This window comes from Arachis stenosperma, chromosome 3, assembly GCF_014773155.1.
Source record: "Arachis stenosperma cultivar V10309 chromosome 3, arast.V10309.gnm1.PFL2, whole genome shotgun sequence".
Taxonomy (NCBI): Eukaryota; Viridiplantae; Streptophyta; class Magnoliopsida; order Fabales; family Fabaceae; genus Arachis; species Arachis stenosperma.
The window spans coordinates 57,011,354-57,037,410 of NC_080379.1; the positions used below are offsets into that span (position 1 = coordinate 57,011,354).

General features: G+C 35.7%; 1 protein-coding gene across 1 annotated transcript; it reads left to right on the forward strand.

Moving 5' to 3' along the window:
* Positions 1 to 12,572: 12,572 nt before the first annotated feature.
* Positions 12,573 to 15,377, forward strand: LOC130968889 (protein TIFY 10A-like). The gene is made up of 5 exons (XM_057894372.1): positions 12,573 to 12,958; positions 13,412 to 13,589; positions 14,057 to 14,376; positions 14,484 to 14,541; positions 14,927 to 15,377. The coding sequence occupies exons 1-5, from the start codon at positions 12,793 to 12,795 to the stop codon at positions 15,030 to 15,032; spliced, it is 828 nt and encodes a 275-aa protein (XP_057750355.1). The 5' UTR covers positions 12,573 to 12,792; the 3' UTR covers positions 15,033 to 15,377.
* Positions 15,378 to 26,057: the final 10,680 nt, after the last annotated feature.

Here is a 26,057-nt window from a genome sequence, read left to right on the forward strand (position 1 = left end):
TATGAAGTATCCTCTAGAAGATCATTCTATCCTCCAGTGTGACATCATAGATGAAACCGTAGCTGAAGTTCACCAGGAGGAGTTTGAAGAGAAGTACATAGGACAAGGTCCGAGTGTGGGGAATTTTGAGGACAATGAAAGTACTCTACCACTGCCACCAGCTCTAGCCAATCCAGAGCCTGACCATGAACAGAAGTTAGAATTGAAACCCCTCCCTCCACACCTCAAATATGCTTACTTTGAGGACAAGCAGAAGTTTCCAGTTATCATTGCACGGGACCTCACTTCTCAACAGGAAGAGCAGTTACTTAGTGTGCTGAGGAGGCACAAGAAAGCAATTGGGTGGAGTTTGGCAGACATAGTAGGCATCGACCCTCAAGTTTGTGAGCATAGAATATTTTTAGAAGAAGGAGCAAGACCCGTTCGTCAACCCCAAAGAAGGCTGAACCCCACTATCTTAGAGGTTGTCAAGAAAGAAGTGACCAGACTATTAGAGGCAGATATTATCTACCCCATCTCAGACAGTGAATGGGTGAGCCCAGTACAAGTGGTGCCCAAGAAGTCTGGAGTCACTACAGTGAAGAATGAGCATGGAGAGCTCATAGCAACCAGAGTACAGAACGCCTGGAGGGTCTGCATTGATTACAGGCGTCTCAACCAAGCCACTCGTAAAGATCACTACCCTCTTCCATTCATTGATCAAATGCTGGATCGCCTGTCAGGTAAATCACATTATTGCTTTTTCGATGGTTACACATGCTATTTCCAGATTCATATAGCCCCTGAAGATCAGGAAAATACTACTTTTACATGTCCTTTTGGGACTTATGCCTATAAGAGAATGCCCTTTGGCTTGTGCAATGCACCAGTTACTTTCCAAAGGTGCATGATGAGTCTTTTCTCTGACCTTCTTGAGGACTGTATGGAGGTTTTTATGGATGATTTTAGCATTTATGATGATTCCTTTAGCCTTTGCTTGGATAGTTTATCTAGAGTACTAGATAGATGTGTCAGTACAAACCTTGTATTGAATTTTGAAAACAATCCCGCTACGTTACCAACAGCATTTCTGCCAACATCTGCCAATTCTTATATATAACTGTGTTTAATGGAAGTGTCTTTGTGGATGTGTCTAATAAAAATATATTTTTTATAGCTGTTTTTAATAGAAGTGTCTTTATAGATATATTTTTTAGATGTGTCTCTTTATATATGTGTTTAAAATATAATAATTAATCATTGTTGGCAATAAGTTGGCAGATAATATGTTGGTACCCTATACTTTTCCTTTTGAAAAATGTCATTTTATGGTAAGACAAGGAATTGTACAAGGACATGTTGTGTCTAATACTGGCATTTCTGTAGATCCGGCAAAGGTGGATGTTATTTCTAGTTTGCCTTTTACCCCTCCTCTGTGAGGGAAGGAAGTTCGTTCCTTGGCCATGCAGGATTTTACCGAAGATTCATTAAGGACTTTAGTAAGGTATCACTTCCCCTATCCAGGTTACTGCAGAAAGATATCGAGTTCGAGTTCAGCGAGGATTGCAAACAAGCGTTTGATAAGCTGAAGACCGCCCTGACTCAAGCTCTAATTGAGAGAGGACCTGACTAGAGCCAGCCATTCGAAATCATGTGCGATGCTTCCAACCATGCAGTAGGAGCAGCGCTGGCTCAACGTGAAGGTAAAGATCTTTTTGTCATTGCTTATGCGTCTAAGACTTTAGACACTGCTCAGTCTAACTACACTACTACTGAGAAAGAGCTTCTTGCTATTGTTTTTGCTCTGGATAAATTCCGAGCCTATTTACTTAGTGCTAAGGTAGTAGTGTATTCAGACCACGCAGCTCTGAAGTATTTATTAGCTAAAAAGGAATCCAAACCAAGGCTTATACGTTGGATACTGCTACTACAAGAATTTGATTTAGAAATAAAGGATAGGAGTGGTAACCAGAATCTAGTGGCAGACCACTTGAGTCGCCTTGAGCACATTAAAGATGACTCCACTCCTATAGCTGATAATTTTCCATTTGATAACCTACAAGCAGTATCTGAGGTAGTCCCTTGGTATGCACCTGTCGCTAATTATCTAGTTAGCCGCACTTTTCCTCCAAACTTTACTAAGCACCAAAGAGACAAGCTGAAAAATGAGTCTAAATATTATATATGGGATGACCCATATTTATGGAGATGTGGCGCTGACCAGGTAATTAGAAGGTGTGTGCCCCAATCAGAATTCCAGTCCATTTTAGAGGCCTGTCACTCATCTGAAAGTGGAGGACATTTTAGCCCTCAAAGAACAGCTAGAAAAATCTTAGACTGTGGATTCTGGTAGCCTACTCTTTTTAAAGACGCTGTTGAATTTTGTGAATTTTGTCCCCAATGCCAAAGGTTTGGTAATATATCCCAGAGGGATGAAATGCCTCAACAAATTATGCTTTTCTGTGAAATTTTTGATGTTTGGGGCATTGACTTCATGGGTCCATTTCCAAATTCTAATGGCCACTTTTATATACTGTTAGCTGTAGATTATGTTTCTAAATGGGTGGAAGCAATTCCTACCCGTACTGATGATGCTAACACTGTTGTTTCCTTTGTTAGAAACCATATTATTTGTCGCTTTGGATCACCACGAGCAATCGTGAGCGATCAAGGCACCCATTTTTGTAACAGAAGACTAACAGGATTACTGAAGAAGCATGTGATCATTCATAAAGTAGCAACAGCCTACCATCCTCAGACTAATGGGCAAGCCGAGGTGTCTAACAGAGAGATAAAGCGCATATTGTAGAAGATAGTAAAACCTCATAGAAGAGACTGGAGCACCAGGCTACAAGATGCACTCTGGACATACAGAACAGCATACAAGACACCCATTGGGATGAGTCCTTTTTGCTTAGTCTATGGAAAGGCCTGTCATCTTTCAATTGAAGTGGAGCACAAAGCTTTTTGGGCAGTAAAGAAATGCAACATGGGATTTGAGAAAGCCGGAGTTGAAAGGAAGTTGCAACTGTAAGAATTGGAGAGCCTTCGCCTAGAAGCTTATGAGAACTCAAGGTTGTACAAGGAAAAAATGAAAGTTGTACATGGTCAACACATCAAGAGGAAAGAGTTCCAACCTGGGGATTTAGTCCTCCTTTACAACTCTAGACTGAGGCTCATGCCAGGCAAGCTGCGATCAAGGTGGGGAAGGTCCATATAGAGTCGAGAAGGCTGAGCCGTACGGAGTTTTTCACCTAAGTCACCCTTCAAGCTCTGAACTCATCAAGGCTAATGGACATCATTTGAAGCTCTACCATGGTGAGAAGGTGACGAAAAACAAGGAGTTAGATATCTTCCTCTTGGAGGATCCACTCGCAACAGAAAACTGAGCTAATGAAGCGTCCAACTTAAGGACGTTAAAGCAAAGTGCTAGGTGGGAGACAACCCACCACGGTATGATCGTTCCTCTTCTTCTCCTTATCTTTCCTCATCTTTAACTCTTCTTCGTACTACTGCCTATATCTTGCACCTCATCTGCATACTGCATTTGCATAAAAAAATAAAAAAATAAAAAAATAAAAAAATAGAGAAATCACACGCGACGCGCCAGCGTCACCGACGCGTCCGCGTCGCATGAGCATTGGAAATAAAGAAGATTGGACAGAGAGTTGCGTCGAAATGTGGCTGGAGGCGTGCCTTTGGCACAATTTGATCCACGCAATCGCGTGGATGACGCAACCGCGTCATTTGTAAATTGGCCTCCACACGCGTCCGCGTTGACCACACGAACGCGTGGCCCTGCAATTCGACGTAACAAGGGTGAATGGCCGATAGTTGAGCTGGACTTGGGCTGCATTTGTGCTAGTCGCACAAGTCCTGCCACGCGAACGCGTGCCCTACGCATCCGCACCGTTATTTTCATCTGGCCATCCACGCGATCGCGTCAACTACGCGATCGCGTCACCCCAAATTCTGGCAAAACACAATTTAAACAGAGAGTTGTGGGAGTGCGAAGCTGCCCTCGCGCCACTAGCGCAAATCACGTCACGCGTCCGCGTCACCTCACTGAATGGCTTTCCACGCGACCGCATGCCCCACACGTCCGCGTCGTTTGCGCCGCCCAACTCATTCAAATCTACCAGCCTGTTTTATCTTTTCTTTCCCCCAATCTTATTTCTTTCTCCCCTTTTCCTTCTTCCTCCCCTCTTTCTCTCTTCCACCCCCTCTCTTCCACCACCATTATCAAGGTTTTTCTTCTCTCTTCTTCCCTCCTTACTTTTTCATTCTTCTTTTTCTTATCCTGTTTTCTTCTTCTTTCTCTTCTACTTTCCCTAACCATATTCTCTTTTTCTTTTCCTATTTCTCCTATTGGTGTTGGAATTTTATTTGGGTCATTATTTTTATATGTTGCTTATGGATTGTTTGGGATTTGTTTAAACAATTATTTATTATTTTTATAGGGTTACTTGCATGTTGTAATTATTATTTTCCATACCTTATTTAACATGCATGCTATGTGTTTGTGAAAACGCCCATATGGCATTTTGCACTATTTTTAGATTTCTTTTAAATCTACTACTCTGAATGCCTGCTTATCACAAAACCCCTTTTCTATTTTATTACTTAAATATAATTGTTTTTACAAACATATTATTAATTTGAGAGACTTGGTAATCTGATTTGGACATTGAATGCCTGATCTATGCTACTCGTGCCCTTTGCCGGCATGCCAATAAACACCTTGCATTCAATTTTCCTCACATGCACTTGCTATATTTCCATTGTTGATTTGTCACATGTAGTCATGACCATGTGTTCACATCATTATCCATACCTGTGTATTGATTACCACCTTTCCTATTCTTTTCCTTGCTATAACCCTTGAATGCTAATGTCTTTCCTCGTTTCCTTTCAAGATGGCCAACAAGAAAGGCAAAGAGAAAGCTACCCCCAAATCCACAGCAAGGAAAGAAAAAAAAAGAGCATTAGTGGCAGAGCCTTCTTCAACTGCAGTCAAGCCCTCAACAAAAAGAATTAAAAGGATTATAAAGGTTGATGAAAAGGAGAGAGCCTTCCCAGCAAAGGACACTGCACGATTTCCAAATCGCTACTGTAAGCAGATGTTTCCTATTCTGGCAGCTCGGAATTACAACAATGAACACCTTCTTATCCTTCCGCCTCGTATTGCCAAATTTGTTGAGCCGTAAATTGCACAAAGACATTGGGGATTCCTATAGAGACAGCCACAACAGGTCAATCTTTCTTGGGTAGTTGAGTTCTACTCCAACTTCCACCTGCCGACCCTGCAATTTGTTTATATACGTCAGAAGCAAGTCCCCATTACAGAAGAGGTCATTCAGCGAGCCTTAGATCTTTCCCTGCTCCGGAAGGATTGGACGCTTTTCAAGAAGCCGCACTCAAGCGCTAGGCGTACAACTTTGACTAGGACGCTGTTCTCAGAGTTATCGCTCAACCTGGCCCCAAATGGATCTTCAGATACCATCGTTCCGGTCCTAAGGGAATTTCGGCTTCCGCACTTACCTTAGAGGCTCACGTATGGGCACAGATTATGTCCCATTACGTCTTCCCGAGCACTCATGAGTCCTCCTTCACCGCAGACATGGTCGTTCTACTATGGTACATCCTCACAGACCAGCCTCCAAATTTATCGAGACATATCCGGAATGCTATGGGACACGTGAAAATCGCGGGCAATCTACCTTTCCCCGCCTTGGTCTCTGATCTTGTCTCAGCAGCCAAAGTCTCCTATAGAGCTGGAGACACCAAAACCATACTTCCACGTGATGATTAGTACGTCCTTAACGGGAGATATCTCAGGCCACCACTTACCACTACCAACCAGTCCACAGAGGATGCTGCAGTTCCTCCACCATCTACTAGTCAGCTGCTGCATCAAATACTGAAGCGGTTGGACCAACAAGACAAGAAAGCAAAGCTCCGAGAGCGCCGCAACCACCGCCGTTTCAATTACCTCAAGGAGCTACTCACAGGCAACCACAGACCTGACGAGGACCCAGACACTCTGGACTCCACTTTCTTTACCAGCACAGGGAGCCATGACGGTCCCGACTGTGGAGATACTGCCACCAGCCCACCATTGTTCCTGACAGATGGCACCGAAGACGGTGCAAAGCCTTAAGTGTGGCGAGGTCGGTCAGTACTTGACTTCCGGAGGTAATTCTTTTTCTCCTAACACCAATTTCTTCTTCTTTAGAATAGGATAGATTGCATATTAGTAGGTTAATTGCATGCATTTTCTACCTGATTGAAAAGATAATAAGTTTCTTTTAAGACCATATATTTTTCAAAATTTCACTAATTTAAATCAAAATATTTATGTTAAATTTGTTTGAAGTTGAAATTGGAACAGAATTGTTGAGCTAAAAAAAAAAAGAACACACAACCCGTGAGACCTTGAGCCTAAATACATGGTTACACTATTTAACCATAAATATTTTTTTCTTGTGTGTTTACTTCTCTATGATTGTAATCTGAATTTTGTTTTATACTATATGTCCAAAATTAATGTGTTATGTGCATGCATATGATTGAGGCCATTGTTTGTTTAATTCACATATCCCAAATAAGCCAACCCTTTTTAACTACCTTTGTTAACCACTTTGAGCTGTTTTTAATCCCATTCGTTCCATATTGTACCACATTATTAGCTTTAAGCGGAAAACAATTGAAAATCCCAATTGAATCTTTGGTTAGCTTAAGATAGAATTTGTGTGTTAATTGAGTATGGGAAAATTGTGGGAATAAAGGGTAATAGAAAATATATCATAATGGAATAAAGGGAATTTGGGTACCTATTCATGTGAAACTATAAAAGGAAATTACAAATCTATGTGCATTGGTAAGCTATACAAAAAAAATCCAAAAAAAAAATAAATAAATAAAATAAAATATTTTCTTTATTTTAGTGAATAAGGGGACAAAATCACCCCAATGATAAGTCAGAATTTAATAATCAATGCACATATGATAAAAATTAAAATAAAAGTTGATACATGAATATGGAATGTGAAAAGAAAATTCTAGGTAGCTAAGATGAATGTTGAAATTCTATAGAGTATATGTATGTTAGGTAGGAGCTTGGATTAATTAAAGATTCAATATATAAGCTCACTTAGCCATATGTGTATCCTCACATTTACCTTAGCCCCATTACAACCATGAAAAGATCTTATGATGTTTGCATTGGCATTTTAAAATTGTTGATTGATTAGGTGAAAAACAATTTTTTTTTGAAAGCATGATTAGAGAAGGATAGAGTGATTACCCCATATGCTAGAGATGATTAAAGTGCACATGCACCAACAGTAAGGGTTCAATGCTCAGTCCTGTATTCCCTGCTTTCACAAGCTATCTTCTTACAAATTTATCTGCTTTTACAATATGCTCTGAATTAGTGAAATCTGCCCCATATTTTGTCTTAGAGAACTTATCTATTTTTAATCATGTAGGCCAACTCATATAGTTGCATTCATATGCATATAGGTTGCATTGCATTACATGAGTCTTGCATGTTCCTGCTCATTCATATTTATCTCCTTCAACTTAGCATGAGGACATGCTAATGTTTAAGTGTGGGAAGGTTGATAAACCACTATTTTATGATTCATATTGTGTTTAATTGTGTGGTTTTATCAAGTCTTTGTCCACTTATTCATATGATTTGCATGTAATTACAATTCCTTCCTAAAAATATTCTATGATTGAAAACATGCTTTTTTGGCTTTTATTTTCTTTTATTTAATCCTTTCTTATTACCATTAGATGCCTTGATATGTGTGTTAAGTGATTTCAGGAATTACAGGGCAGGAATGGCTTAAAGGATGGAAAGGAAGCATGCAAAAATGGAAGGAACACAAAGAATTAAGGAGATAACCAGCGAGAAGTCACGTGGTCGCATGGCTGACGCAACCACGCAAAAAGGAAGAAATCACAGTGACGCGCTCGCGTGCCTGACGCAACCGCACGGATTGGAAGCTGCATGAACGACGCGAATGCGTGGACGACGCGAACGCGTGGTACGTGAAACGCTGAGTGACGCGAACGCGTGGACAACGCGGCCGCGTGACGTGCGCGATCTGAAGAATTTCAGAAGTTGCTGGCAGAGTTTCTGGGCCGGATTTCAACCCAGTTTTTGGCCCAGAAACACATATTAGAGCCAGAGAAAATGCAGAGACAGACGACAACATTCATTCTGCATAATTTTTAGTTTTTAGATCTGAAATTTACTCCTCTCCTAGGTTTTACTCACTTGAACATTCATAATTAGGATTTTGAAGATTTTGGCTTTAGCTTTTGAGAAGAGTCTACCTCCGGTACTAGTCACTATAGTCTGTTATTTACTTTTCATTTATTCTTCCATGTTCTTAATTCCTCCAGAGTTGACATTGGATTATTTTCACAAGTTATTAATATAGACTATTTTTATTTTCAATTAATCCCTTTCATTATTATTTATTATGTTTTCTTTTATTTTTCCCATTGATTATGTGAAGTTTATAATTATGATGAGTGAGTAGTTCCATAACTTGATTGAGAGATGATTGAAAGGAAACCTTGAGTTGAATCACTCAAGAGAGAAATTATAATTGGATTTATTGTTGGATCACCCTCTAATCATTGACACTAGTCCTTCCCAAGGGAGAGGATTAGGACTTGTGACTAGAAACAGCTTTCCAACTTGCTTGACTTTCTTTTACCTAGTAAGGGATAACTAAGCAGAGCAACTTCCAATTATTAATTAATCTTGAGAGTACTTCAACAAGAATAGGGCTTCCAACTAATCTACTCCCAGTCAAGGCTTCTATTTAAAATTAATTAAATTCTCTAAATTAATTTCCTCTTTATCAACTCAACCATTTTTTAAAACACCTGATTGATAAAATAGCACATCTTTCTGCAACTCGTTGGGAGACGACCTGGGATTCATACTCCCAATATTTTAATTTCAATATTGTGACAACCCTTCTAAATTGATAAGCAGATTTTCGGCTGGTTAAGGACTGTACTTGCAATGTATTTCTATTAATAATTTCTTAACTCGCCAATTTCCGCCACGTCAGGCATGCCTGTTTTTTTTGGCGAGTTAAGCAGGTCATCTCGACAGATTGTAGCTTATTTGCCACCACTAGTTGTGATTGATGGTGTTCTTTAACCTCAAGGCCTATAAAGGTTAGAGGTTTGCTTGGTGAGTTTTTGTAGAACTTACAACTTTAGGCTCACTTCTTTTGTGTTAATGTTAATAATATCATGAAGACAATGTATCAGAATAGAAAACTCTTTCCTCAAAGGACGATGGGACAACTTCATAGTAGGTCTCGTCCTTGGACCTATGGAATAAAGGATGACTCTCTTGAAGTTGAGTTAAGGATTGTGCATCCACTAATGACCTAGCTCTAAAACTTGGGGATCCACCCAGTCTAACCCAGCAGGGAACTCGGTTGGAAGTTCGAAAACCCCTATCTTTGCCATTTTTTTTTGAAAACCTATGAAAAAGAAAGAATAGGACCACTAAAAACTAACGACACAACAATCTATGATTTAACACTAGTTCAATATGACTAATTGAGAAATTATCTATGAACACAAATTGCTTTGTCAATGGTGGAACGGTTTTTGGAAAGGGCACCATAACCAGCAACATTGGTGGTGCCACTCAAAACCACTTCCATTGCCACTACTACATTACCAACAGAAAGCAAGCAATAGACAAATGCAAAATACAATATCAAAAAATGTATTTTTTTAGAAAAATCACTAAAGCTACAATAAACGTTGACAAAGAAAGAAAAGTAGAAAATGTAGGCAGTAAAATAGAGAGCAAAATGCAAATAAAGAGTAAAAAAGGTTAGGAAATAAAATCAATATGAAGGTGCTACAAAAACAAAATAGTGGTTATTCGAAGAAGCACAAGATCAGTGAACTAGAGAGAATGAGAACATGAAGAGAAAGAAGAAACAAAGAAGAAGAAGTCGCGTAAGTGTTATATATGGACCACTTAAAATAGGGGCATTCGGTTGTTCTATTCATATTTTAAATGATTTTAAATATCCTAAATATTACTTGAAGTAAACGGAGAAGACACGGGAAGCATTAAAGCGACGCATAGCTTTTTAGAATCACGTTGAGTTCCACCATGACTTACTCTTGTTTACAAGTCGCACTCACTTATGATTTACCTTCCAACTTAAAGAAACGAAGTGGGAACAAAAACGTCTGATCTACGACTTGTAATGTACATGATGAGCATTTACCTGAGATTTGACCTCTTGATCATAACTCGAGTAGGGGCACTGTTCATACTTGAACAGTTAAACCTGGGATAGTCCAACCCAAATACGATATGGTAATGCCTATCTCATGGATTAGACTGCCCCCACATAACGGCCCAACAACAATTATCCCTACCTTCTTTGGCCAAGTGTAAACAGGTCAGGCTAACCAAGGCACAGATCCCCTAACCCGTATCTGATCCGATTTGGGAAGCAAGTCAGATGATATCTCTCCTTATCTCAAACATAGAATGTAACTTCTCACTTTGTGCAAGAAATAACCATCCAATACTATCTGAAGTCATTTTCAACGAATAATTCGGTCTCATCTGTTACTGTATAAATACCTCAACACTCACGAATTTTTTTGAATCCAACACACACTTAACATGCTAAAACTCTTGCTAGCTTAAGCAATAAAGTTCCATACAGATATTCTCACTATTTTTCATGCAAAGACATTAAAAACTCTCCCCAAACATTTGAATCTACATCCAAATCTTAAAATCACCATCCTAACACTTCAAAACAAATACATTTTGTCAAAATAAAATCATATTTAGAAAATCAAGATATCATTTTTTTAACAAAAACTATTTTATAAAAATTGAAATTTTCAAGGATTGAAATAATAATTTTCTCTTTTTTCAAATATTTGTAGGTTTTATTGTCCAAATATTTACAGTGTTTGGTATTGTGGAAAATGAACCAAACAAAGTCACATTATTTTCTTGGAATCTTTTCTTTAAATGAACTACCTTACTCAACATAATTATTCTTTAATATGCCTGCCTGAAGACTTATTTTACAAAGATACCTTATAAAACACGTAAATAGGTTAATAATACAGAAAAAAGCATACAAAATGTCTTCAATATTTATACAAAATTAATCTCTAGTTTCCATCTTTAATCATATGTAACGGTGGTCTATGGTGGACCCAAACACTTTTATTTCACTTAATGAAATTCTTAACTTTAATAAGAAAAACATGTTAATAAAAAATTTTAATTTTGTCTAAATATTTAAAACATTTCAATTTTACGCTAAATGTTTTTAAAGACTTTCAATTTCAACCCTCCATTAAAATGATTAATATGAAAAAATTTCACCCCACATTTGTCTTTGTCCTATTGATCTAAAAACGTAAGGTTAAAACTGAAACAATAAAAAGAATTTATGATGAAATTAAAAATAATTTAGAGCGTGGTGATCTTGAGAATAAAAAGTGAGGATCAACCGATCAAGTACCTAATTTATTATTAACAGTAAATAGATGAAATGTTTTATGAATAGTCATCAGTCCAACTATCTAAAACATTGTTAGTATGTTGGTGCAACAATGTGGATATTTTAATTCACATCTTACTCTTAAACAACGAAAACATGTTATATATATTTATGTTATTTAATTTTATTATTTTCCTTTTCTTAAAGAGGGAAATGTGAGATTTTATACCTGATATTTGGTGTAATGTATGGAGCATGAGAGTAATTGAATATAGAATATTGGTAAAAACTTTAGCTAATTTTTTCTTTTAATAATTGATAAAAATACGGTCTCAAATGAACAATTTTTTAAACGGTAGAAATGTTATTAAATTATTTAAATTTCAAAGAATTAACTAAAAATTAAATAAAACTATAAGATGAAATGGAATAATTAAACTTAAATTTTGGTGAGAGAAAAAAAATAAAAGGAGAAAATAATAAAGTGAAAAATCAAATACTAAAATAATCAAATTACGTATTTGTCATAAAAAATTTAGAATTTAATTTTTAATTTAAATTTATTTATTTTTATTCTTTCTTCATTCTTCCATGTTGGAGGAAAAAAATAATCTTTTAACTAATTATTAAGTGAAAAAAATTGATTTATTAGTTGGATATTTTAGGTAATTAATTAGAGGAAACAAAAGTAAAAATGGGAAGGAAAGTAAGGCAGCCCCCTTACGGAATACGGATCAGTTGGCCGTTTCCGTTAATTTTAACTGACGCGGAAACAACACGTGGTGCAAAATAAAATTACGCAAACTAAGCCAAACAAATATAAAAATAAAAACAAAAATAAAAGATAATGATGATAATGGATTAAATTAAAGTAATGCGAGAGTGGGGTTGGAGAGACCAAATGAAACAGCATAATAATACAGTCGAGAACAGCGGCAAGAAAAGCAACCTCTAACTTTTTTTATTCATTTATTTTTTTTATAAAAGAAAAAGAAAACACTCACATATTCCTCGTGCTTCAATTTCCCACCTCCAACACCAAATATATTTATTTTTTATTGGGCCAATGAAAATTGGTCATAATTGTTTTCTCATTTATATCTCAAGTCCTTGGCGACGAAGATCATCAATACTTTAAACACAAATAGCGGTTCCTTCTTTGTTAGAATCCTCTTCAATATCTCCAACCGTTGATTAGGGATTTGTTAACGCTGCTTCAACTTTCTATACGGCCAAATATATTTGGGTGCTTTTAAGGTTGAATACTGCTACTATGTCTAGTTCGTCGGAATACTCGGAATTTTCCGGCCAGAAGCCGGCGAGGTCACCGGAAAAATCGAGCTTCTCTCAGACTTGCAGTTTGTTGAGTCAATACATCAAAGAAAAGGGCAACTTTGGAGATCTTACCCTCGGTATCACATGCAACATCGAACCAAGTGGTATGGATAATTAAATTCTCCCAATTATTATCACTATTATTATTTTCGAAAATTTAAGATGCTCTTAAATTATGTCGTTTTGAGTTATATATATATTTTTTGGTTAGTACTTTAAAGGAAAAAAAAAAGAAATTGAAAGTTTTTTTTTTTGTTACTAACTAATTCCTTTCTTAAGGGTTTGAAAGTTTCTTGTATGGGAAATTGATTTATTAATCTTTTTCAAACTCAAACTCACAGATCTAACACATGGCTTAATTAATTTTGCCCTTGATTTTGAAATAGGGAGAAAACAAATTTCATGAAAGGAAGCAATTCATTTCTTCTAATTTTATTTAGTTTTTGGGGATTTATGTATGCTACCTAAGTATCCAAAAAATTTCTCCTTAGTCCTTACAAAGTTAAGATTTTTTTTTGAATTCGAAAAAGAATTTATCTGAATCTGGAATTGTGCAGGGTCACCTGAAACATCGTGTCAGTCTGCAATAACTATGAACCTATTTCCTACCAAAGAAAACAACGTTGCACCAAAAAGCCTCACACTCACTGGCACAGCCATGGGTTTGCTCTCTCCACAAGGTGCTTATCGTGCCAATCTTCCCTCTGAAGAAATTCCAAACTTGATCAATTCCAGGTTTGTTTATTACTTCCCATTCCTTAACAATTTGATAATTGATATGGAAAAAAAGCTTATTATGTGTAACATACCTATTCATAATTGTTATAGATTTAATCACTAATTGAATTTCACATATCTAAATCCCAATTTGGGAACTACTTTTATTGCAATTTAATTTAAGGGTTCTAGTGGAAAAATTGAATCGAAGAAATAAAAGGTTAAGTTACTAATTCCATAACCTAGTTACATGAATTCACCAATTATGTAGGGTACCGGGTACCAATTTACGCGTACCGCATGCATATGGCGTACTGTGTATTGCGTACCCACTCCTGTATTTCATGTAACTATGACTAATACATTCAATTATGTTAGAAACTTTCCTGTTCTCGAATCCTTAACGGGTGTCATTACCAAAAACCCTCAATTGTATTAAAATTTTTGGTTAGGCTAATGTGTGATTATTTATTCATGACTTGCAGTGCAGTTAAGTCTGTGAGCAAGGGCCTGAAAACTGCACAATTGACAATCTTCTATAATGGTCAAGTTGTTGTGCTCGATGATTGTCCTGCTGAGAAGGCGAACGAGCTCATGGCTTTTGCCAAGAAAGGAGTCTCTCAAAGCCAGAACAACTCTGTCTACACCTACACTCAGAGCCAGCCTTCATTTCCTCCTAATTTGGCCAGAACATCTGCTGCTGATTCGAGTGCTCAAGCCTTTCCTAACGTGAATATCGTTGCAAGTTCCGGTAGCAGTTCGATCCACGAGCACTCAAAACCTCAGTCCAGACCTGTTGTTTGTGGTAAATTATTCTTTTGGATCTACTATTTGTAACTTGGCTGAAAAGAAAACCTTTTGTGTTGTTGTGGATCAAGTTTTTGCTGATCATAAATTTTCCTTTTGATGCAGATCTACCAATTGCAAGAAAAGCTTCGCTTCATCGGTTCCTGGAGAAGAGAAAGGATAGGTAGGCACTCTCAACCAAAAGTAAAGAACAATTTTAAAGATTGGTGTTTTGCTTGGTCTCTCAATGTTTTGTATGTCTTAACCTTTTTTAGAGCTGTGATCCTCCAATCAAATTAATTGATAAAAGGCTTCTCACATGTTTGGTCTTCTTTGGTTCATGTTTCATTTGGTTTCCTCTAAAAAAGAAAATCTCCTTTTTATCCTTTGACTGAAACAAACAAACTTGATTACTTAGGTACTTCAAAAATGAAATGAAATTAGTTTTTTTGAATTGATTTTTCCCCTTGCACAAAGTGAAGCTGCAATTCACATATAATTAAAGCTTTGACCTTTTAATCAAGTTGATTTTACCCAATTGACTTAATTTTTGTTCTTTGATTTTGCAGAATTGCATCAAAGGGTCCATATCAAGCAGCAAATCCCATTGGGAGCGCTAACAAGCCAGCTGAATCCATGTCATGGCTTGAGTTGGGTGCTAAATCTCAAGAATGATTGCAACTATATATATAGTATTATAAACTTTGTGCCTTTTTTTTGGGGGTTGTGTACCCATTGTTAAAAATCTTTTTTGGGCTATAGGGTTAGCCTTTCTGTCTGTCTGTCCATCTTAATTTTGGGCTCTGTTGCTGGGGCTTATATCATAGATCTAACTATACCTTAGTTTTTTTAGATGTGAAAATGGATCATCTTAATTTTTCTCCGTTGATGTTCTTAAGAAAAGGTTAAGATGATTCATTTCGTGTTACCTGTTCTAATTATTGTTAAGATTCTAAATTTCTTCTTATTACCTTAATCATTTTGGATTCAAATATATAAATACATATATATTATTATTAATTTGTAGTGCTGCCTTTATTCTTGTTTGAATTGTCTTTCATTCGCCCTATTTGCCTTGGCATAAGATGGCAAAAAAGATGGCAACGGACAGGGACATAATAATAATAAACACAAACAATAACATTAATAACAACAATAGGAGTTAGTTATATGGATTAAACGAGGTTATTGTGTCTTATTACGTGGAGGTCAAACTGACCTGAACTTCTACTGTTAGTAGCAGCCAAAAAGGCAACTTGAATCCTCAAAAAGATTTTCATTAATTAAGGTGAAAACATGCATCTAGATGAAGAGAAGCAAAGTTCAAGATTAACATGCGGAAAGTAACTAAGTTATGAAAGAAAGAAAAAAAATTTCTAGAACGTGTGCGCAATCCCTTGAGCAAGCGTCAGTGGGAATCTTTCTATGGTTACATTTTAGATAGAAACGATGATTAAAATTACATACAAACATTTGTGTGAGAGAATAAGAAAATTTATAAGAAAGAAATTATATCAACTAAACTAGAGTAGTTAAATTAACCAACTATTTAACTACCAGTGCCAGGGTGTCATACCATCTAACTAACTTCTCAGAACTGACTTAACTAACTAGATTAACTATATCACCTATCACAACTAGCTTCTCCAAATTCTTCAGCAACAGGTCTTTGATTTATTCTAAGTTGAGGTCTCCCAATATGGAGAAAACACTTGGTCTTATTACGATCTATAACTCAATTAATTGGACATGGTGCTGAGTAAGAAAGGGAAAGCAAATCAGTTGAATGCCAAAGTATGAATAGTAGATAAATGAGAATGCGTTCAAATTTTGAAATAATGTATACTAAAGTTACAAATTGAGAAGAATGGCACATACTCATTCCTTTCAAAACATGCTATAAGCTAAATGCACCTGACATGAATCGTGTCTAAACCCAACCTATTTATGCTTAAATCTCTTTTGATCCCTTTCGAGTAAATTACTTCAATTAAAGTACTCACAGGTTGCAATATTATCACAACATAAAAAAAATTCCATTTTGCAGATTAAACTTGTAGTGGTAATCGTAAGTAACAAAGAGATCATGCCTTAAGTGTCTCAATTGAGCAAACCACAGGTTTAATTAAGTGCCTACAAGAAAAACAAATCATGAAAATAAATAGACTCTCAGCATTTTTCCAAACTCATTAAACAAACAAACAAGTGACCGGAAATAGAAAGGGTCATGCTAGTATGACTGTAACACAGTAACTATGGTGATGATGATGTTTTAAAAAGTATGGTTAAAATTAAAATAATTTTTTTATTGTTAAACGACGCTTTTTAAAAAGTGTTACTAAGAAAAAAGTGTTACCAAAATATAAAAAAGTGTTACTAAGAAAAAAGTGTTATCAAAATATAAAAAACTATAACTTTAATTTTAACAACACTTACATATCCATAGCTTAAACATACTAGAATCCATCTAATAAAAAAAAAAGAGAAGGCAGTAAAGTAACAGTAACTGACTGCAGTGGAGGGAGTCGAAGAAGAAGATCCAAAGAAACTACAAAAAGGATTCATAATTTCAGAGAGCTATGGGTTTCACTTTGATCACAAAAAAAAAAAAAAAAAAGAAAAGGAAAGGTTTCTTCAGTTAACAAGTTACAATATCGGCTGAGGGTGCACCCTAAACAAATAATAAGAAGAAGGAGAAGCTGAAGGCTTCATTTTCCCTCTTTCGATTCCTTGATCTTCCCGTCCTTCACTTTTCTAGAGTTAGTTGTGCAGTGTAATTTGAATTGTTTTGAGCTAAAACTCATCCAATCCAATTTACAACGGTTTGGATTAGATTAGATTTGCGGATTTTAAAGAACAAAACATAAAATGAAACACAATGGCTAATGCAATCTCCAGCAACAAATTAGGTCAATATAAACTAATTAATAGCATCTCAATTATTCATCGAAACCCCTTTCTTTGCCATGAAGGAATTACGTCCTTCTCAGTTCTCAGCCACCTTATAGACACTTGGGTCACAGTTCAGATTGAAGAAATCAGTTTCAGGGCAAGTCCAAGATGATGAATATTCATGGCCGCCTTGAGGTCTGAAGACAGGACTAGTTAAGTTCTGTTGTTGAAAAAGTAGCCAGATGCGCCAAATGCTAGCAGTGAAAATGTCCCTATAGCAAAAGCCAAGCTTAATCCAAAACAAAGAAATTAGTTAGGGCTTTCAAACTTTGAATATTCAGTTTCTCTTTGAAATCAGTAAAAGTGTATGGAAAGGAGTTGAATCGTGATTTGAATTTTTTTCCAAAATCTAAAACAAGAATTTACAAGATTTTTAAGTTTTTATATTTGTATAGCGGAAATGTGTTAGCATGTTCAATTAAAAAGTTATTGTTTTTCAAGTTCTTTAAAATAGATGACCGGATTCAAGGCAAAGTATTTGATGGAGCTCTCAACAAAAGTTCCATTAGATAGAGCTCCTTAAAGTATTTATAATGTGGTTTAACTTATTATGATATATTTACTCATGACTAACAAGACTCTTTGTATTTGTAAAACAACTTCAAACATTTTTTTGTGATTAGCTACAAAAAGAAAAAGAAACAAAACAAGGAAAAGTGCAAAAAATAAAAACAAGACATCAAACAGAGAGAGCATTTGTACAAAATTAGATATTAACAGCTTATAATTTGTGGAAGTATTGACATTTGCTTAATTGCTCTGAAACATGATCATTAATAAGCTTCAATACTTGGAATTCATGTAATTTGTTTATGCTACTCGTTATTAACAGTCCATATATTTTGGCATAACTCATTACATTTTCTTATGATTTTGGTGGGAATTAATATTTAATATTCTATAGTTGGTGGAAGCTTTGACATTTGTCTATGCTATTTCATATTGACAGTGAATATTGAATATTTTGTGGAAGCAATTATACCTACTAATACGGAACCAGATCATTAAGGAATATGTATTTAGATGTGAGGATTATTTTACAAATATAAATAACCTTGTTACTTATAAGCAAATACACCCTAGTGAGTTGGGGCCATGCTGTAAATAATTTAGGCTCCATCAAATACTTTGCCTAATAGTTAAAAATACTTTCTGAGATAGAACCAGATATATATTTGCAAACTTCTACATGAAATAAAGTTATAAAATTTAAATGTAGAGAGATAAGTGTTCAGAATGTGTACACAAGAGATATATGTTGGTTCGGTCTAGTATACAAAAGATATTCTTTTCTCAAATTTTTTCAGACTGAGTCATAATTCATATTGGACCGCTATTCTAATACAAGAATCTTAGATGTTCTCTTAACCTTCTCATGTAAGACTCAAGTTGGATAGTCTACCAATTTAAGAATGTTAAATATTATTTTTTCAAGTATTTTTTAAGTTTACAAAATTACTCAAATTGTCTCTTCACCAATCTGAAACTCATAGATATTATTTTTTCAAGCTTTCTTAGTTATTAAAGAATTATTCAGATTAGTTATTTTATCAATTTAGGAATTTTAGATATTCTATTATCTTCCCAAAAAAAAATTCATAATGGATATATGAACTTTAGATATTTTTTTATTAGGCCTTCTCAAAATTAGATATGACTACTAGATCAGTTTACAAAAAAGATTTGCGAAGTTTAAAGATTCATAGTTTTTACTTAAGAGTATTGAAAAATTTAAAAACTTAACACAATTTTTTTAAAAATTTATCTTAATTTGAAATAATTTAAAGATGTTATCTAATAAACATGAATTATTTTTAAATTTACAAGAGTTTAATATGAACTAAAATAGGAAATAACAAGAACTTAGATTACAACTTTAAAATTTCTTTTAAACAAAAAGAGTTATAGAAGAGAATAAAAGCAAAAAAGAAAACTTGGAGAGAGAAATGCTACGTTTTTTTTGAAGATTTAGTTTATTAGACACATTCATTTTAAAACATGGGTAAAATTTGATATTTGACTTGATGTTCTAAGGAAAACGCTTTTGTACGTACTTTTAAGGCTTTCTCACTTATAGAACATGTGTATTGTTTTTGAGGTAATTTTATTAGTCAACTTGGATTTATGAGGTTCATTGACATTTGGATTCATGTTTTACATAATTTGCTTATATTATTTAAAAAAGATATTCCTTATCGTAATAATACACACTTGAAAAAACGTTAAATAGCAATTAATAAAATTATTGAATTATATTTAATTTGTTAATCATCAAAAATCAATCTAAAAAATTGTAAAGTGTAACATCCTACCACACAAAACTTTACGTTTAAACCGTAAAATAGAGATGGTGTGGTATTACGACTTCTAAAGATTAATATATATATATATATATATATATATATATATATATATATATATATATATATATATATATATATATATATTGAAAAGAATGCAGTATACGAGGAGTCTTGAAAAACGGGTAAAGAAAAAATCCGAAATTAAAAAATGCAACGCTCCGGAACAAGATTACTTACGTGCGCAAAAAACTGAAATTCATAAGTATAATTAAACAAAAGGTAGGAATAGAAGGTCAAGAGTACAAAATAACAAGCTCCTGACTCAGCCTGCGAAGGTAAGGCTGCTTGGAGAATATTTACATACATATATACATAACCCAAAACCCTAGGTCTCCATACACCTGTAAGAGGCACAAAAGTAAAACAAGTTATGCAGAGAGTTCTATACATATGAACATATATAAACTATACAAAATAAAGTCCCAGAATGCCCACTTTGCTGCAGAGCTCCAGATGCCTAACGAGATGTCTCCCAACCTGCATCTGAAAACAAAAAATGTCTGTATGGAATGAGAACCAGGGGTTCTCAACATGGTAAAAGTGCCATGCACATAAGATATAAGGTCCTGGGAATGCCAAAGGCAATCCTAGAACGCCGACACTCTGATTTTAAAATTTAAAGGGCTAAAAACAGAAACCATAAACGGGTGGTCTTCTAAAATTTTCTAAACCTAACTAAAACTTAACTTGAACTCTAAAACTTTCCACCTTTCCCCCGTACCTCCATCTCTGGTGAATTTGCACAGACAGACAAGCAAACAAAGGCAGATACAGGTAGAATACAAATAATACAAATAGCAAGTATAACAATTAGCATATTATAAACAATTGGGCATTCTCAATTAATACACAAGCAAGCAATGCAAACAATATGCACATGATGTATGCCTGTCCTATGGCTGTTGATATCAACTGTTAGTTACTTAGTCAGCCCGACATGTCCTGGTAGCTAACTATGGACAGAACATCAAACACGGAGCAAGTAGGATAACGGTGCAACCTTTGCATCTTACCCGCGTACCCAGAGCAGGGGACAACTTCACCCTGCCTCTTATCCAGGCAGTGTTACAGTTCTCGACCCGGAGCAAGTGGCGACAAAACACAGCCCTTGCGTCTTACCCGAAGCCTTGAACTTTCTCGGAGCAAGTGGATAATACCACTGCACCTCACCCGGCTTATTGACTCTTACCCGGAGCAAGTGGATAACACCACTGCATCTTACCTGGAGTCACATACAGAAAACACACTTTTATTATCATTACCACTCATTCATTTATCCATTCATTCTTAATTCATACCTGGAACAAGTGGATGACACCACTGCATCTTACTCGGCATTCTCGTCTCTTACTCGGAGGAAGTGGATAACACCATTGCGTCTTACCCGGAGGCATAATGCAATCACATTCAATCTCATCATCATTAAAATTCATTCAAATTAACCACCATCACACCTTAAGGTCATCATCATTTTCAACCCATCTTTCACTCAATTGAAATTCATTATTATCATCTTCATAATTATATAAGTTCAATTAACACTTCTCAAGCTTAAAATGATCCCTTTACAATCATTAGTTCATTACTCCACAACTTGCTTCACTCCCAAGTTACCTCCGATTCCTATTTTGAACTAGTTTTAAAGGAATGAAAATAGAGGTTTAGAAGTTCGAAATTTAGCTTTAAAACATCAAACCTTGATTTGTTGAAACAGGGGTCATGCGTACGTGTGGGCGTGCAAATTTCCATGCTCGCGTACACAAGCACCTTGCTCGCATACGCGAGATGCCCAACCCGGAAAGGTTGGTCACGTCGCATGCAGGTGGTCGCGTCGCGTGTAGGTGGTCGCGTACGTAACCCTCAAAAACCATTGTTCGCATACGCAAACACACTGCTTGCATATGTAAGATACCAAACCCGAAGAGTTTGGTCGCGTCGCGTGCAGTGGTCGCGTACACAAGCTGTGCAGAACAGCAAAAATGCTGAATGCTGCAGAATTTTCAATTTTGCCCTCCGAACTTCCGACCCGCATAACTTTTTCGTTTTAAAATATTTTTTGTCCGTTCTTCGAACTACGTAAACCTCACAGAACCAATTTTCATATGAAATAGGTTTGAAATAATTTAGGGGTCTGGAAGCCGAGTTATGGCTTGCCGAAGTTTGGCCAAAAATTTGTTTTACACAAAAACTTCAAACTTCAATTTTCACCAAAACAAGATTTTCACCCAACAATTCCAAGGTTCTACACAACATTAAAACAATCCAAATTACCTTCTCCATATCCTCATTCTTTCCATAGCATACAACACATCATTTCAACCACTCCAATTCAACAATCCATATCCAAAATAACATTATACATCAATGAAACAACAATAATAATTCATATTCATAAATTCTCACTACAACATCATCACCCACAAGCAATAACCATCAATCTATTCTCATACTCATTCAACATCCTTCATAATTTTTACTAAGCATTAAGCACAATCATGCATTCCAATCTATCCTTTGGTCATCTAGCCTAAGTTTTCACAAGACATTATATATTAAATACGAGAAACCTAAACCATACCTTGGCCGATTTTCACGTATTATCTAAGGCAACCCACTTAGGTGAAAAGCAAGCCCTCAACACCAAAAACTCAGCTCTAGCACCAACCCAAGCTTCCACTTAAGCTTCTAACACATCCAATAGCTTCATATCACATATACATACACACCTAACACATTTCATAACATTTATATACCCAAAATTTAAGACCAAACATACTCAATTAAGGAGAAAGCTAGGGTTCTCAAGTTCTTACCTTACCCAGGCATCAAATAAGCAAGAGTGAATGTTTTTCTCAAGCTAATCGGGATCTAATACATCAAAGAAGCAAAATCTCAACATCACTCTAAGAATTTTCAAAAATTTGGGGGAAGGAGAGGCTGAGAGTGAAAATGCAAGTTTCTTACCAAATTGTGTACCGGGCTTTGTATAGCTCAACACCGGAGACGCGTGATCGTAAACGGTGCGGTGATCGGAGCTCGGAGCGGAAAGATATGGGTGTTTGAAATCAAGGCAATGGTTTTGAGTTCTTCTTTCCTTGTCCAAAAATGTTTACATGCGTGAATGAAGAGAAGGAGAAAAGGAAGCTGTATTCATTCAAGTGTTATTGGGTTGAATTGGGCCTTGGGCCCATTTTGGGCTCGATTCGGCCCAATTTTGGGCTAAATTTTTTAAAATTAGTGTTAAAATTTTTATTTTAATTTGCTCAATCCACTTTTACTAAAAAAATTTACATTTCTAATTTTCTTCATTAAAATTTAATTTATTGGTTAATTATTCGCTAATTTTACGGGGTTTACATCCTACCCACCTAATTAAGAATTTTTTCCTCAAAATTCATATTTAGTTACTTGAAAAGAGGTGTGTGTAGTTGTTCCGCATATCCAATTAGAGCTCCCAAGTATAGTCTTCGATCTCAACCTAATTCCAAGCAACCTTTATTATCGTTACTACTCTTCTGCCTAGTTGCTTACACTGGTATTGTCAACCTCAACTGGAGTTACTCGATACGTCAAATCTCTTTTTCAATTAGATTAACTCAGACCGTAAAATGTGGTTTATCTCATACGCATACTGCCAGCGTGGTGGAATGTGGATCTGTCATGCAGGTTCAAAGGATACAGCGGGAAAGCTACTGGATACCTCACCGGTCCCTAATCTGTCTTAATACTCCAAACGGTTTAATACATCTCGGTTTTAATTCTTTAGTTTTGATGGCTCACCGATTCTAATTTGTTGAAGTAACTCTTAAGAATGCGTAACTTATTTGTGGGCTTTGCGCAGTTATAATCTTAACTCGAATTTGCTTAATCTTTTCTTCATTGCCTCGGCTCTCAACTTGGGACTCAGAATACCTAATACTCTCGGGTTGTTATAGCACAAGGGTGATCAATGCACCATGCAACCTTACAAATTCTTTGATAAATTAGTCTCCTCTGATAGGCGAAAAGTAGGTGAACTCGTCATTCGATTCATGATTACCTAATGGCATTACATCCTTTGATAATTACTCAGAGTCTTTTCTAGCGAGGCGTCGTCACGCTGTCATGAGTCACATCCGCTCACATCCTAAGCCCGTGAATAGTGCATGTGTAGAATTTTCAATTAGTTCTTCAAATTCAAGTGTCACGAATATCGATACAGAGGTTACCCTTTCTCTTAAGGTTTGAAAACTCGTGGCACTCAGACATCTAAGTCGACAGTACATCCTAACGTGTCAACTTAATCACAGACAATGTGGCCAATAAGAATTAAAGTTCTACAACTCTTCTTGAGACTGCATCATTACGCACTCCTTCTTCTGTGTCCTGGCATTTTGCTTTAAGGAACTAGTGTCTTGATGGTTATATCTAGGAATAGAACAAGGTGCTAACTAAGCTCGGGTTGATGTTTCGAAAGGATACTAAGTTCAAAGGCGATCAAAATATTCAAACAGTGTTTGCCAATAGATAAAAGGAGGTCTGGTATGGTGATTAGACTAAGTCCTAGAAAATAGAGAGGTGCACAAGAAAAATAATTAAGGTGCATACCAAAAAGAAATTTCGAAATCAAACCCTGATAGAAAAAGAACAAAGTGCATCAAATTAAATATATGTCAGCTGATACTCAAGAAGTGCAAGTTCGCGAAAGAGAGTAACTCCACCCGTATTAAGTCCCTAAATTTCAATGATTTGCACGATTATGCCAAGATAGGTTCAGGCTCATACCGGAAGAAACGAGATTCATGTCAATAAGGAATAAAATTACCAAGATGATCAACTCATTAATCAAGATGAAATTCAAAGTGAAAATCCCAATATGAGTCATGAAAGAAAAGCTAGGTCGAGTCGCAGGGGTTCGTCGATGCTTTCCCGTTCATATAAATCCTCCTATTGTTATCTTATTTTCCTCCAGACTTAACCGGTGCTTCTTACTGGGAATACCTGATTGAACGGATTTCATTTCTGTTACTCACTTCATCTAACTTCTAAGTTCTACCGGTTCTAATAGTGTCATCGTATGTAAGGCAATCGAAAATGATCTGATTTTCGGCACTAATTCTATCGCCAATTACTCCCTCTCTTGACACCTAACCAATTAGTAGTTAAAGGTTAAATTCGCGTCATACCTCATTGTCATAGTCCACTGTCACTGGGTTTTAAACAATAGTCTCGCACAACTCTCAACTTACTCCTACTGCATCACTCATATTTCATTTGTCCCGAAGAGTTCAATCATTCGCTCTATGTCACCCACTAACTTCCTTAAGCTCTGCAAGCTCCAATGGTATTACCCCATACGACGCAATTTAGGTCCAGTCTTAAGTTTTGACACATTAGCACTATTTTATTATTTCACTACAACAAATTCAGGCTGAGACAACCCTTTGAAAACGTTACCTATAATACGAAAAAGTGTTGCCTTTGATCAAAGGCAACACTTTTCGACAAAACGCAACGCTTTTTGGGGGGTTGGCTATAAGGCCGTTACCTTTAGTCTAAGGCAATGCTTTTATGTATCAAAGGGAACCCTTTTTATGGCAACCTTCAAAAAACGTTGCCTTTTCTACAAAAAAGCAACTCTACGAAAGGGTTGCCTTAGAGCACCCAAAGACAACGCTTTAGATAAGACTTTATGTCAACACTTTTTATGAGTTGTATTTTCTAATACATAAAGCAACATTTGTCCATATTTTTTTTAAGTTGCCTTTTTATATACCTAAAGCAACACTTGTCCATATTTTTTTAAGCTGCCTTTTTATAGACCTAAAGCAACACTTATCTAAGTTTATTTATAGTTGTCTTTTTCTAATACCTAAAGCAACACCTTATTGAGTTTTTCTTAGGTTCTCTTTTTTTTATATCTAAAGCAATATATTTTTAACTTTATTATATTTATATAAAATTTAAAGAGACAATATTTAAATATTTAAATTTAATTTAATCAATATAAGAAGAGAATGAGCTAATAAAAATATATTGCATATATATGGAAAGGTCTTCCAAATACCAATTAATAACATACTTGCTAAGTTACCAAGTCAAATAAATGATAAACATAAGTAAACAAAATACATGTTTTTCTCATGATGAAATTGAACAAAAATGAAACTAGTTTTTCCATTTGAAACCAAAAAGACTTTGTGCTTCACCATTGTGCCAAGAGTCGCCTTTATCTCTTTAGAAAACTTCATCCAGCCATAAGAAAGTCGCAGTCAAATCTAAATAGACAAAAAAATATAGTCAAAACATTAGCTTAACAACAACATGTGTATTCAAGTGTTACAACAATAGTAACAACTAAAACAACAACCACGACAGCCATAAGACAGCCACCATGACAGCCATT

Coding starts and splice junctions, on each gene's coding strand:
- LOC130968889 (XM_057894372.1), top strand. CDS start 12,793: ATGTCTAGTTCGTCGGAATACTCGGAATTTTCCGGCCAGAAGCCGGCG. Junction 13,590..14,056: donor CCAAACTTGATCAATTCCAG/GTTTGTTTATTA, acceptor CATGACTTGCAG/TGCAGTTAAGTCTGTGAGCA. Junction 14,542..14,926: donor CTGGAGAAGAGAAAGGATAG/GTAGGCACTCTC, acceptor TTGATTTTGCAG/AATTGCATCAAAGGGTCCAT.